This window comes from Ammospiza nelsoni, chromosome 7, assembly GCF_027579445.1.
Source record: "Ammospiza nelsoni isolate bAmmNel1 chromosome 7, bAmmNel1.pri, whole genome shotgun sequence".
Taxonomy (NCBI): Eukaryota; Metazoa; Chordata; class Aves; order Passeriformes; family Passerellidae; genus Ammospiza; species Ammospiza nelsoni.
The window spans coordinates 6,428,005-6,442,756 of NC_080639.1; the positions used below are offsets into that span (position 1 = coordinate 6,428,005).

Here is a 14,752-nt window from a genome sequence, read left to right on the forward strand (position 1 = left end):
GTCTCGGTACTGTGATAACCTCCAATCCTTCCCCACCTTTATAGAGGCCTTTATTGCAAAGATACAGAGGTGCTGGGCTCCCAGGCAGACTCCTAGATGTGTTTAATGCAAGCACAAATGGACTTTTAAACCTTGGGAGTGCAAAACATACATGGTGTGTGGGGGAAGGAAAAGAAGATGCCCTAAAGACTGTGGCAACATCCAGTCCAGGAAATCCAGCAACCTGCAAGTCAAGCAAGACTCATTTCTCTGCTCACTGCCCAGAGCTCTTTCAGATCATGGAGTCATTTCTACTTGGTTGTTTCCTAGTCACAAACTTGACTTTGACTGTTTTAATGGCCTCAGAGCAAAGAGCTTTCCTAAAGTTTTTCAGAAGGTTTTTTTCTTTTATTTATATAAAGAATACACTTTCATCATGCTGTGCTTTAAGAGCTCTATCAGGAAAGCAGAAAGAGGTAGTGCTGAATTGTCCAACCTCTTACATTCTTTTCTTTTTGCTTTCACTAAGCTGAACTATCCCAGCCTTGCTACTAACCTGTGCAGAGGCTGCCTGAGCAATTCCCAAGTGGTTTAAAGGGTGCTAACTTCAGAAGAGTAAAGCCAGGAAGGTGATCAACTGGAGAAAGAGCCTGACTTCAATATTCAACAGTGCCTCCTGGGAAATCAAGCCTCCAGAGCTTCCCATCATTCAGCACATTTGGAGAGCTATTCTCCAAAGTGTGCTCAGCAGACTGACTACTGAGAAAAAAACCCCCACTGTTCCTAAAAATTAGTTCCCTTTATATTTCATCAGGGCTCTTGTCACCATTTCTTGTGCTTATCTCAAAAGTTGTGCTTTGTACTGTCTCTTATACCTTCATGAATCTCTTTTATCAGCTCTTTTTTAAGACAGTGAAAAAGAGTAAAATTATTTGAGTGCTCGTAGATTAGGATATTTCTTAACTCTGAACTGCCTCCTCTTTCATCTGTCATTGTCAACCTCCCCAAGATTAATAAGAAAAAGACATTTGTAAGAGAGAATCCACTGAGAGCAGAGATGAGCTTGGTACAAAAGATACTAATTGTAACTTTTTTTTAGCTCTGCATTGATCCCAACAGCTGTAGATACTCAAAAATCTTTTCCTATAGTGTCCGCACAAAAAAAGAAAGGCACATCAAGAAAAAAGTTCAGCCAAGCATCACTGTGGGCCTGAAGTAAGCTGGAGGATGATTTCTTGACTCCTTCTGACCATGACAGAAGTTGGACTTTCATCTTTCATCAGTCAGAACAACGGGGAGGGAGGAGAGGAGACACCAAAAGGAGATGGAGCAAAGGCAGGAAAGGCGATAGCGTGTGTACAGAGGGGGGAAAGGGCCCAGAGTTTAGCACCAGCAGCAAATCAACATTACTGCATAATTACACAGTACTCAGAGTGTATTCAGCCCTGGTTTGTTTTTCTACAAGATTCCACTCCAATTGTATGGACACCAAAGGAGCTGAGGATGAAGTACCTGCAGCTGCTGCAGCAACAGGAATGTGTGCACAAGTATAGATAATGGATACAGCCACACTGTCAGCTAACTGGCACAGCAACACTCGCTCACAAAGCTCAATTAACAGCAAAGTTTTCCTATTCTTCCAGAACTGGCAGCCCCTTTATAAAAGTTCCCATCTCTCCAATATTTGTTAGCCCACTGCTCTGTCTCCTCACCTGCATTTCACAAGTCTGTTTGAGGGGATCAGGGCTTCTCCCTGCGCTGGAACACACACAGCTGGAGCCCTTGTCTTCCTGCTCTTTTCCCAGCACCTCCTCACCTCTGAGGCATTTCAGCAGCTCTGCACTAAATGATGAGGTCACTGTCACATGTAAAAATGATGGTTTCTTAACATACCAGTGTTCATCAATGCTTTAAAAAGAAGACTCAAAAAAAGAGCAGAATCTGGCCATGCAGAATTTAAGAATGAGTAGCTGTCACAATCCGGGCATTTATTTCATTTTCAACTCATAAGGTGAGTGACAAAACAAAAGCAGAAGAACAAGAGAATACAGATGTTTTAAGATATTGCTTTTTTCACTACTAGAGGTGAAAGCAGGGTGGGTGGATGTGAGATGACACCAGCTGCTAATGGGATTTTTGCCACTGAAAAAACATGCACAGGTTGCCTTTGAAGGGCTGCTCCATTAACCACCATTAGTCACTCATTTCACAACTGAATGGGTGAACAATTGATGCCTTTGGGCTCTTCTGGAGTTTTGGTTGGTTTGGGGGTTTATGTTGTTGTTGTGAGTTTTTCTAATAACATCTCTACTCTAAAAGTGCAAAGCTCTCCCTGTGCACAGCAGGCAGGGTTGTGTTCATCACAAAATATAGTACTGAAGAAATATCATGAAAAGAACACTTGGGATGGCAACCAGAAATAAAGTCTGGCTCAAAAATTGGTCTTGGCAGTTGGTACCTAGAGTTGAGAGAGTCCCTTGGTAACTGAAGGCAATCACAGACTCTGCTCATACCTTTGCTCATATTAGGAACAGCTCTCATCAGATTTTATATCTTTCCTGATATGTTTCAGCATTAATTTAAAAAAAAAAAAAAAAAAAAAAAAAAAACCAGAAAATTTCTTCACCTTGATTCTCCTCTACACTCAAAGATTCTTGGGAGCACACACAAGAAGCAGCCCAGGTTTGATCCTCTCATCCACTGGAAGAAAACATTCCACTTCAGCTTACTCTAGCAAGTACCAGAGAAGTTGTCCAGCTTTGGATGCTCCCAGCTCCTGGGTGTGCTGTGTGCACACTGCAGGCCAAGCATGACAGATACATGCTCCTCAGCTGCTCCAGGTTTAGAGAAGGCCCTGCATGTGCTGCAGGACACAGAGCTGCTGAGGTCTTCTGCCCTGCAGACAGCCAAGGAAAACATATCTCACATGCTACAGCAGGGATCTGCTCCACAGACAGCAGCTGAAGGTGCTGCCAGAGCTGAAAAGGTGGAATGGAAATGAAATGGTCATTGAACTGGGAGGGGGTAAAGCACTGCAACACTTTCACTTCATTTTCAAAGGATTTGATTTTAATGCCCACAATCACGGCACAAAATGTTGGACAGCAACATGTGGGAAGTCTTTGGGGAGTTCTCCCCTTTTGAAGGCAGAAAGAAGGCTGAGAAACAGTTTTTATGATACAGGGAGAGCCACCTGAATTCACAATATTGAATGAGAATGTAAAAAACAGTAATGATAATAGCCTGAAGGACTGAGCAGAACTTGGGAGCAATTCTAGGACACACACATGCAGCCTTTTTCTCCCATCAGATCTGCAGGCTGAAAAAGACCAAACAAAAGCAAAATACATGGAAAGATGGTTAGGTGGATGATCTGAAATCTACTCTCTTTTGAGGCACCAGAAGCAGTAAGATTGCAGGCTGGAGAGAGTTCTATGCAGTGTTCCCATTGTCAGTCTGTCTGTAGTGGAAGAGACTCCTGGAGTCCAATTTTCCAGAGTATTTGAGAGCTTCAGCAAAAAGCTTTGTCACCTGTCAATACAAAGCAGAGGAGGACTGAGCATTGCAAAGGCTGCATGACAGAGCAGGCTCCACACTTCTGCTCTGCCACCCTGAAACTTCCTGGTGCAGCTCCAGTCCTCGAGTTCATCCAAATCAATACCAATTTCAAGGTGGCTGGGCACAGGATATGCTCCAGCCCTCTGGAGCCTGTGTGTCCAGCTGCAGAGATGCAGATGTGCCCAGGCTTCCTTTGCAAGACAGCTCTGTCCTGTGAGAGCTGTTGTTTACAGCCCAAATGTAAAGACAACCAGGCTTGTTTTCCTCTCTCAAACTAAGACTCTACAATCCAAACAGTTCAGTGAAAGGCATCAAGCAGGTGTGGTAATAAATTCTGGCTGGGGACCCTTGTTGTGGTTGTCAGAAGGTGTTTTGCTAGTAGGCAATGATGCATCTTCAATTCCCCATTTCTGCTAACCATGCCTGGCCATCATCCTGTGAACCTTCAGCTTGTCATTCTCCCTGCCTCCTCTCACTCCAACCACAGCAGAAGCTTTTGAACAGCTGGACACCAGCTCAAGGCACTGGGCTCCATGTCAGTGGCCACCAAAATCAGTGAGAGTTTGGCTGCTGTGCTTAATGAGAACCAAATGAGGCTCTTCTGTGACAGTCAAAGCCCCTTGCAAAGGAAGGCAAGGTGCTGCTGGCAGCAGGAGTCCCACCTTCCATTCCCTAATTTTTATTCCCTATCAGTGTGTGAAGGGCTTTGTCAGGAGCTACATAAAACCCACAGGGACTGGTAACTGGGACTGCAACAGAACAGGCAGCAATTCCACCTGGATGGCACTTCTGAACTGGACTGCCCCAAGGATCACTCAAGAAAGCACAGTTACATCCTGCTGTAAGGTTTAAGGAGCCAGGATAATATAATATAGCAGGATAATATTCCACTAAAAAGCACTTCCCATGCCTAATTTAAAGATGTTACATGCAACCCTGTGCGAGATGCTTGTTTTGAAGTGAAAATGATGCAGCAACAATTTCAGCTGCATAGTGCGGGACTCAGGACATCAGAATTTGTATTTTTTTGTTTGGTTTGATTTGGTTGGGTTGTCATTGCTGTCATTTTATATGGTAGCAAAAAGAAGATATATTTGAACTGTACCATGATTTTCAGATACATTATTTGTCAAAGATAATGAGGGTCCAAACAGACAGGAATTTATGGTCACAAGGGCTTGGAAGCTCTGAAGGCTCTTATGTCTAAGAGGAGAAAGAACAATATGAGAAATACCTTGAAGTTGGTGAGCAGAGCAGTCCCAGTGTCAATAGCCATCCTCCTGATCACATAATTATCATGGAGAAACCTGGTGCTGCTGTTGGGCAGGTTAATCACCAGATCTACCTTCCTATCCCTCAGCAGCCTGAAGAGACAAGGCACAAGACAGTGTGACAGTCTGTCCTTCCTAATAAAAACCCCAAATTAATAGCACAGGCAAGCAGCTAAACAACCCTGAAAAATGTCATTTGAGCTTAGTCTTTGCTCAAGAAATGAGGGTTGGGGGAGTTAAGGCACTAGGCTTTATTCAGGATTTTGGATTTATTTCAGTTCTAGTCAGCAATGCAAAGCAGTATTCAGCCTTGATACAGCTCAGCACAACTGAGATGTTTATTTAGCCTTTTAATGACAGTCAGTCATGCTTCAGTTACAGGCATGATTCTCACTCAGGTAAAGGCATGACTGACTGTCATTAAAAGGCTAAATATTCAAATTTCATGTATCCTTGTATGAAAATATAGCATGGAGCAATACATGTAAGCCATACTAAACAGGACTGTGCAATGAGATCCTCATAAAGCTGAAACCTCCCTGCTGTGGCATCTCCAGACAGAATCAGATAAACCAAAACTTTTGGATTGAATTCAAAGCCCCATTAAACCCCTACCATTGATCTCAACAGGACCATCAATTTACCCCTTGCATTTTCTGTCCTGGACTGTAAACACACATTGGACAAGGTGGGTGGGTCTCTTACCTCCTGACTGAAGGGAGGCCAGGGCTCTGGCTCTCCTGTGATGGCCATGCCACAGGATTTGCTGGGATGCCATTAGCATTGAGCCAGGCTGAGGTTGCTTCTGTGGCATAAAGCTGTCCCAGGAAAAAAATATATATTTACTATGTACTTCACAATACCAAAACTTTTCATTGAACTCATCTGGGCCTGATCCAACACACAGCCTTGTTGTCAGAGCTGGTTTTGGAGGGCATTTTTCATAAAAGGGGTGTCTCTCCATATAGAGAGACACACAGAGAACAGAACAACCTTCCCAACTTTCTGTTATCTGTGATTTCCTGATGGATGATAGTCAGTGAATGCTAGTAGCACTACCAGAAGCAGTGAAGTGGCTTAGGAAAGCCTAAATCCCTGTGACTTTCAAAAGGGCTTAAGTTCAATCACTTGTATTTTTTTTTTGCCATGTTTATTTTCTTTTTTAATGCCTAGTGCTAAGTTTTGAAAAGCAGAACTCTCACCAGTCTTCTGTGGCTGTGCTGCTTTTCCATAGACATATGGGTGCAAAATACAGAGGAGTTACAAGAGTGATGTAAACACCACAAAGTTCATCTATCTGCAGCCTGAGTGTCACTGAAAATGCAGCACTACACAGATATACTCCATAAAAAAGGGTTTTCCTTCCTTGTCTCCTGCCATACATGGCATCCCATTGGCATTTTTATTTCTTGGAGAAGCTGGGGGAGTGTACAATGTCATCTTGGCTGCAGAGCCAGGGTTGTTCCTGCCCTCACAACAGACCCATATGCTCAATTAAACATGAAAGCTTTTAATTGGGTGGTACCTGCTGACTTTATGGATCACTCAGCTAAAAATCCCTGTTGTAAACTGAAAACACCCTTTCTTGTCTATCCTCAAAGGAACTCCAATGTTCCTGTAGCAGGCTGGGGACATTTGAGATTTTGAAAGCTCTCCAGCTTTAACTAAGTGGAGCCACCTACCTTGAAGCCTTGCTCATGCAGCAGCTCTGCTACACTGAGGAACCTGGGGCGGAAGGACTCCTGAAAAAGGACATTTTTTAGATATAGCACCAAAGGTAGGATTTGGAACAGTACATTTTTGGGCAACATGAAGCTCCTCCCCACTGTGCTAAGAGGCAAATTCACTTTTCTGTGCTGTGTGCATGGACAGAAATGTCTGCATGTGCATGTACAGCACAATTCCCAAGAGAACTGTCTGGATCCTGAAGCCCAAGTGACTCTGAACTAAGATATATTGTGTTACACCAGAGAAAGTTCCCATACTAAGTCAGACTGCAACCACTAAAGATTTGCTACTGTATATGAAATATCTGTGCAATTTCCTTCTCAAATACACCAACTAGAGTCTCCTCAGCTCCTAATTAAATATATTTTCAATCATTGCTCAAACATTTGCTTTCTTTTCTGGCAGATAAGATATATGGATGGTTTTGGGCTGCTCTGTTTGCACACTCACACAAATAAGAGCTTGGGCATGTGTGAGTGCATTTCTAAGTGGGAATATGGAAACGGAGTCAGGAGACTGGGATGCCACATTCCCATGGGGACCTGAATGCCTGACTTACAGCACCTCTGAAAGATTGCTTATAATGCATTTCCAGACTCAACATCATTTAGAAAGGTACAACCACCTCCTGCAGACATCTCCACTTGAACAAGCTGTTTAAGAGTAACAGGTGAAAGTATCAGCCTAAGTATCTCTGGGATGTTGAAGGTACAGCAATGCAAATATCACATACAACACATGCCCTCCTCACTCCCAAGGCAAGCCAAACCTTGCTTTTAACCTTAGCCTGCTCCAGTCTCACACACATTTGCAAGTAAGATCATTACAAGCTCCCTTGTTCCTGCTGGAGATCCTGATAGCTTAACCTTTATGGATGAGAGAGCAATATCCTGAAGGGTCAACAATTTCCTAAGAAGAAAAGGACTAAACAGGGTTTTTTTTTTTTTTCCTGAGCACTATTTCTGAAAGCCATCTCATTCTGTACATTAGAAGGAAAATATAAATATAGAGTGTGACAGGGCTGGCAGCTTCCCAGTCAGAGAGAGTGGTTCTGCCTTCTGGTCAGGGGTGTTGGCTTTCACAACAGTATTATAAACTTCTATCAAACATGTACTGAACACTTGTGACACATAAAACAGCCTCTCTATGAAAAGAAATTACAGCTGTCAGCTTGCATTGGAGCAGCCTCAGATTTAAAAGCTGGCTGAAATAACCTGTGTAAGGAAGCATTAGTTGCTAAAGGTGAAAAGTACAAGCAGATTTACTTAGTGGAAGATATTTATTGTAGGAGAATTGCCTTTTTTTTCCTTTATCTGAAAAGTTCCATTTCTTATAACCCCTCATGTTTTCCAGCAAGCCTTGCTGTTTGTAAAGAACTACATCCTTAGCTCATTCAATACAGATACATCAGTTCTCACTGAGATCCAGCTCAAAATGAAGCCAACCCATCTCCTGTGAGAATCTTGCATCTGTATCCAAACCCACAGTGGAGGATGCAAAAATTCTGGTGTGTAAGGAGCCAAGACAGAAGGTTACCTTGAAACAACAGACTTGGAGTGCCAGGATTTAAAAATAAAATACTCCATTAATGGTTTCTGCATCTTGTGTTTAAGACAGATGCACTTCATCCCAGAGATATCCCTGAATAGCCCAATCAGGAAAGAAAAAAAACACAGCTTTTTAACTTTTTTGCGTAAAATATAAATTATTTCATGGCTGAGTCAGGGTTTCAGCACCACAGATTTCTCCAGACTGTGGGAAGAGATAGGTTATCAGCTGAAATTTCATTTGTCTACCATGGAAGTCATACTCCATCTCTCCTGGCAGAGAATCAGACCCCTCAGATCCTGGGGATGCCTGTCCTGGGCAGTGTCACTGAGAGCTCTCAGCTGAAGGACACCCCAGCAGGCTCACAGTCCCCACCAGCTGCCCAACCTGCCTTGTGCTGTGCCCTGGATGCAAGGAGCACTCCCCTGCCTGAGCTTGGGTGGTAACTGGGCTGTCCCCAGCTCAGCATGGCACAGGAGGTGACCTCTGGCACTGCACACCAGCCTGGCAGCTCCCAGCAAGGTGGGTTCCTTGCCTGGGCACCCTGGGCTCACTTTGGGCTGCAGATCACAGCAGCACCATTTGATCTTGATTTGCAAAATGCCCCAGAAACATTTGCAAGGAAAGCAGGATCTCCCTCTCTACTCCTCTTAACTTTATCCATTTGACTTTTACCTTCAAGAAGCAGTGTCCTCTAACCTCAACATGATTAATAGCAAAGGTATAAATGTGCAGCATACCAAATCACTGAAATATGAGCCTAGCTGCTTTGGAGAGAAGCAGAATTCAAGACCATTTTGCTTCTTACTTCTCCCTCTGCAACAGATAAAAATTCATTCTAAAAATCAGGGTGAGGTGCTAGTCATGAAGCAATGAAGCCTTCAAAATTAGGGTGTGCTTTGAGCTCACCATCTACTGCAGGTGAATCACAGCACCTTCCTCAGAGACAACCAGGGGAGCTTGTGTGTGTGCTCTGTGCACCAGAACAGGGTGCAGAAACCATCCTGGCATTTGAAAGCACTCAGTGATGGTTGAGAGAGGCTGTGTGCTATCTGTCCTTCTGAGGCTGTGTTTCCCTGTGAGGACACCTCAACAATTTTGCCTGTATGAGGCAGGTGGGTATCAAATTCAGGGAGCCCCCAATGCAGGGAATGATTGGCATCTGACTCCATGATTCAGAAGGCTGAACAATTGTTTTATTAAAACTATACAATTTTACATTATACTATACTATATTAAAGAGATACTATACAAAAGATACATACTAGAGAAAAACCCTTGACTGTCTCCAGACAGCCAGAACACAGCTTTGACCCAATTGGCCAATTAATATAAACAACCATCACCAGAATCTAATTAAAAACTCTCTTCAAGTAAACAATCTTCCTAACACATTCCACGTGTGCAAAAACAACAGGAGCAGAGAATAGAGATAAGAATTTTCTCTTTCTCTAAGGTTCCTCCCTGCAATTCCCAGGAAATATCCTTTGGAAGTTGTGCCTGCCTGCACTCTATGAAGAGAGCTACAGGTGGGTTCTTGTTTGTGATTGAAACAAGAAGAATGCTGGTGTTCACAGCCTGCCTGATGCCTCTTATTTCTGCAGAGGGGGGCTCCCCTTTTTTCCAGCCAAATACTCAAAGACCATTTACAGTCTACATGTCAGGTGAAAGTCAACATGTCAACCTTCCCTTCCCACAGGGTTTATTTCCCCTCTGTTTCAAAGCAGCCCATTGAAAAGTACATAGGTGACAATCTCCAGACTGGGGAGGGGGCAATGCATGGTTCTAAGAATCAACTTTACACCTCTTGATTTGGAGTTTAATTATAGAAGAAATATGCTGAGATACAGAGAGATCTTTAAGCGATTGATCTGCTGTTTTAAAGTTTCTTTTGCAAGAAAATAAACTGTAAACCACTCATTAAAAAGACAGAAACTTATTGCTTTTAAAAAGTTTGTGGAGTTGAGCTTTGGGCTTTGTTTTATCTTTTCTTTTTCCCTTTTTTTTTTTCCTAACACCTTTGTACAAAGAACATTTGGCTCAGTTTAACAGCTACTGACACAGAACTTATAAATGTTTTCTATAGCTAAAATGACTTTTTTTCTGCCCATTCCCCTTTAGCTGCTATCTGGAAAACACACTTAAACTTTAAAGACTTGTCTCTCTCCTTTTTTCTCCTCCTGGCTTTGCTTTTCTCCTTTTTTAAATGCTTTTTTAAAATATGCAGTATATACAGTAGACATACAGTACCAACTGCCCAGAGTTTCATACTGAACTTTTAAACTTCACCTAGGTAGCAAGCAATTTTTCTGCTAATTAGAGGTAACTTAGAGCAACTGTTTCCATCCCCAGATGTGTGTATATATGTTGACATTTAAGGACTCAGCAGTAATCCTTGTTAGCAGAAGTCATGTTCCTTTCTGGCCACTTTTCACACACTTCCTTCACATCCTCTGCTGGCACAAACAGCCAAAGACATTTTTCACACCCCAGTTGTCTGACAGGAAAATTCATCTATTCTATGGTTTTTGTTTTATCAGCCTTATGCAATCATGTAGAGCATCAGCTTATTGCAAGCACAATGTGAAAATGGCAAGAAGCAACCACATGGTTTTTTGGGGCCCAAGAACAATATAGATGAATAGGAAGGGCATGAATGTTTGAGGAACATCCTAAAGTTTACAAGTGTCTCTGATTTCGGCACTTTATGCAGTCAGTAACTATTCCTTGATAAAGAACCAAGACTTTTTTCCTTTTCTGTGTGTTTTCATCCTGAAATACACAAACTACTTGCTGATCCAGGCCTGTGAAAAGGGCAGGGCTGTTCCTAAGGAAAATCCATCAGAAATTTCCTCGTGTAAAGGCTCTTTGCAGAACCCATTGCACTGGAGAGCATTCCCATAATGACTTCATTTTAACTTTCTGTCACTGAGCAACCTTCAGTGATGACACCAAGAGATGAAACCCAAAAATTCAAGCTCTAGTCCAGCATGGAGTCAGGGTCTGCATCAGAGAGGCAATCCCTATGAGGAGGGATTCTGACAAAGCGTGGAAACCAGAAACATCACTACTAAAATGTAGCATTGGCTCTTCTTTCCTGGCTCACAAACTTCTGGTTTTAATACATCCTCAGAGGGATTGCCTCTTGGATGCAGACTCTGCAGGTGCTCTGACTCCCTGCTACACTAGAGCTTGGATTTTAGGGTTTCATCTCTTGCTGTCATCACTGAAAGTTGCTCTGTGTGACAGAAAAAACTTCTGTAGCTGCCAGGTGACCCTGATAGTTATAGATAGAGGGAAAACCCTCCAGACCAGCCTTGCTGAATGCAGTAAAGATCTCTCCTGTTTGCTCCTCGCTGTCCCAATGCACTTCAGGATGAAATGCAGAGAAAACACATCTAAGCCATAAAGCCACATGAATGGAAACAAGGCAAAAGCTACTGAGCTCCTCAGTGTTGGTCCTTTCTAAGCTTTGATTTTTTAGGACTCACCTGGATTCCAATCAAAATTCCTTTCTTAGGAAATGTAAACCCTGTGGCAAGCAGAGCCTTCTGGAAGGCAGAGTACACATCCTCCCCAAAGCATGCAACCTGCAGAAAGGCACAAAGAATGCATGAGGGGAAAACCAAAAGCAACCCAAAACCACTGCTTTGAAAAGAAACAGGAATGACATTTTCAAAGAGGATCTGTTGTTTCTGTGGGAAGAAGACAGACTGCTTTGCATGGAGCCTGCAGGCATGGGGAACAGAATAAATCAGAAAATCTTTGCAGACAAATCTCATCATTTGAATGAAGCAATAATGAAGGAACAAGCAATGCTTTAGTTTCAAACAGCACACTGAGGAGTAACAATTGATTCTGCTAAGTTATTGGGATGCTGTACACAGCCTCTGCTCCAGTGTTTGGGATTGCACTGCAAATTATTTAACATAATGGAAGGCTTAGACACCAGTGAGAGCTGTGCACACAGGCATGCTCCTCTGTGTGCCTGCAAAGCAGGGTAAGGCTGGGCTTGTGCTCTCATGCACTCCTGCCATTGCTTGTGAAGGAAAACCACAGGATATAAAGATGCTTTTCCATTAAAAGTCCATAGATGAACAAAATTTGAGTAAAATTTTAGCATTTACTTAAGAACAAAGGAATCAGGAAAATTCATAATAATTTATTTTAAATAAAGTATAATTTTAAAGAAACAGTTGAGGAAGAAACCAGGAAGAATAATTTAGCAGCTCTCCAGCACTCAGAATTGGATGTGGAGCTCAGTTGCTGACAGACTATCATACGATAAGAATCTTCTGAAAAACTGCATTCCTAACCAAAATTTGGAATTCTGGTGACAAAAAGAGAAATGAGTGAGCTTTTGTGAAAGTTTAAAAAGAAAAACCAACCAACCTTCACTTTTTCTGGTCAGCTCCACACTTGTGGAAAAACAATCAGAAGTAGAAACTGTCACTGATTTTTGTCTGTGAAATAACAAATCTACCAACAAATACAGATGGGATAAAGGAGCTGATTGAACTGATTGAGAATTGCTCTCCCATTTTCCTCTTATGGTCCTTCCCATCTCAGAGTGAGCCCTCACATTCCTGATCTCACCATGGTGAGCAGAAAACAGTATTTCATAAAAAATAAATTATGATTTGCCACATCTACTGAAGTAAAAAAGAAAAAAAAAAAAAAAAAGAGAACTAAACAAATAAAAATCCCACAAGGGAAGGGATAAAAAAAGTCATGACAACATGAAATATTCTATGTTTTCTATATGTTTCTATGTGTTCTATATTCCTGGGCTTTTCAGGGTGACAGACAGACCCTCCCTTGTAGGCTCCCAGCCTGTCAGGAGAGGTTTATCATTGTGGCATTGTCCACAGCCACAATACTCAAAGGGACCCCAGCACTGTCTTCCCCTATTGTGGGAACCATGGCTTCCAGCAAAATAAATCTCTGCCAGACAGATGTGACAAATTCAAGCCCAGATCAAGCCATGTGTGTGAAAAATGTCTGTGAGGAATAACTGAGCTTTTTACCCGAAGCAAGTTATTATCCTTACTTCACTATAAGAAAGACTTTCATAACTGTCACACTTTATGGCATTTGTGCATATGGATCTTTCCAACTCATAAAAGTTAATAATCCCTCCTTTATGACCATGGTAATCTCTAACTCTGTATAAAGCCCAGAAAAATAATTCTTGTCCCTAGTTACATTTTTATGCCTTTTTTTGGTGAAGAGGTTGTCTCTATATTCTATTTTGTTCTGAAAATCAGGAAGTCACAGAAGTCACTTGATTTTTTTCTGCCCATTAACTATACAGAAGAAATCTTCTGCAATACTGATTTCCAGCATATTATGAAGAGTAAAATAAAGTCATTCTGGAGAGGTGTAGGAGGCCTGAGGCTGTTCTTACTTTGTATCTGGGTACTTTTCCATACTAAAATGGTAAATGCTTCCTTTGGACATACCCAAGCTCACACTCAAAGGTGCAGCCCAGGATCTGCCACCTGCCCAGTAATGGTACAGCAAGTCTGATCAAATTGCCTGAGTGTTTAATCACTTTCCAAGAGGATATTCTGGCCCAGAATAAGTTTTTGCTACTGCAACTCATTCTAGAAATAACAGAACACATAAAATCTAAAGATTACTTGGGTGTATCTATGGACACCATTGACAGCTCAGCAATAACTCACACAGTACAAAAGGTTTCTTCATGAATTAAGTGATATGGATGGAAACCTGTGCCTGTGAGGGTGAGGATACTGAGCCTGGCCCAGCCCTGTGCCCTCACAGCATGCCATAACCACACCAGGAGATGTTCCAGCAGCACCCCACAGCCTGGCTACACAAAGAGAGAGTGGGGAAAGCTGCGCAGGCTCATCCTGCCCACAGCCCCTGCAGCCACCACATTTTATTGTCCCTTTCTTTCACTTGGTTATCAGGCAACAAGAAAACACCACACATTTTTGCTGCCTCTAAGCAAATGGCACATTCCAAGACCAACCACTCATGCCTGGGATTCTCCACATCACTGCTGTCCATGGGGCTTGGGAGCTGCCACCACTTGTTTTTCAGAAGCTCATGAGTCATAAAACAACCACCCAGAACCCAAAAATTCTCAGATAAACTCATTTCAGGCTATCACACCAACCAGGTCCTACTCAGGGAGCTGACATGCAGGCAAACAGGGACATCCAGTGGCTGAAAAAACCCTGGTTTTTCCAGGACATTGTGGGTTTTGCAGCTAAGAAAGATGTCTTCAATTTTCTGAAGAAGCAACAGATGCCATCATGATTCAGGCAGTAATAAGATCACTTTCAAAGATTCATGATGTTTAAAGTCAACTTGGTTTAAAAAAAAAAAGCAAATCTAAAAGATACCTCCCCAGTAGAGGCCATTTCACACCGGAGAATAGGGTCAGCATCTCTCAGCCTGGACCAGGAAAACATTGGGGCCTGGGGAACGAAAGAATAAAAATTGGATCATTTTAAAAAATATAAAAGTTCCAGCTACACTTGGGAGTGACAGAAAGAGACATGAATTTATCCAAAAAAAAGCAGTGGTCAAGGCTGATAAGCAAAGAACTATTTGGTAAAATAATTCCCTCAGCATCTTGATGATGGACTGGAACAAATGCCCATTTATTCCACCAATAAATCAATCATCCAACTCTG

The 14,752-nt window shown here is 42.3% G+C and overlaps 1 protein-coding gene across 1 annotated transcript in view; it reads right to left on the reverse strand.

The window, feature by feature from the left end:
• Positions 1-3,329: 3,329 nt before the first annotated feature.
• The window catches only part of CPS1 (carbamoyl-phosphate synthase 1), a 95,504-nt gene continuing 84,081 nt past the window's right edge, over positions 3,330-14,752 (reverse strand). The window contains exons 35-40 of the mRNA XM_059476069.1: positions 14,459-14,533; positions 11,576-11,674; positions 6,491-6,550; positions 5,514-5,626; positions 4,772-4,901; positions 3,330-3,510 (exon numbers count right to left, since the gene is read on the reverse strand). Of these exons, the coding sequence (XP_059332052.1) occupies positions 3,412-3,510; positions 4,772-4,901; positions 5,514-5,626; positions 6,491-6,550; positions 11,576-11,674; positions 14,459-14,533 (576 nt within the window). The 3' untranslated portion in view covers positions 3,330-3,411. The remainder of the gene's footprint in view (positions 3,511-4,771; positions 4,902-5,513; positions 5,627-6,490; positions 6,551-11,575; positions 11,675-14,458; positions 14,534-14,752) is intronic.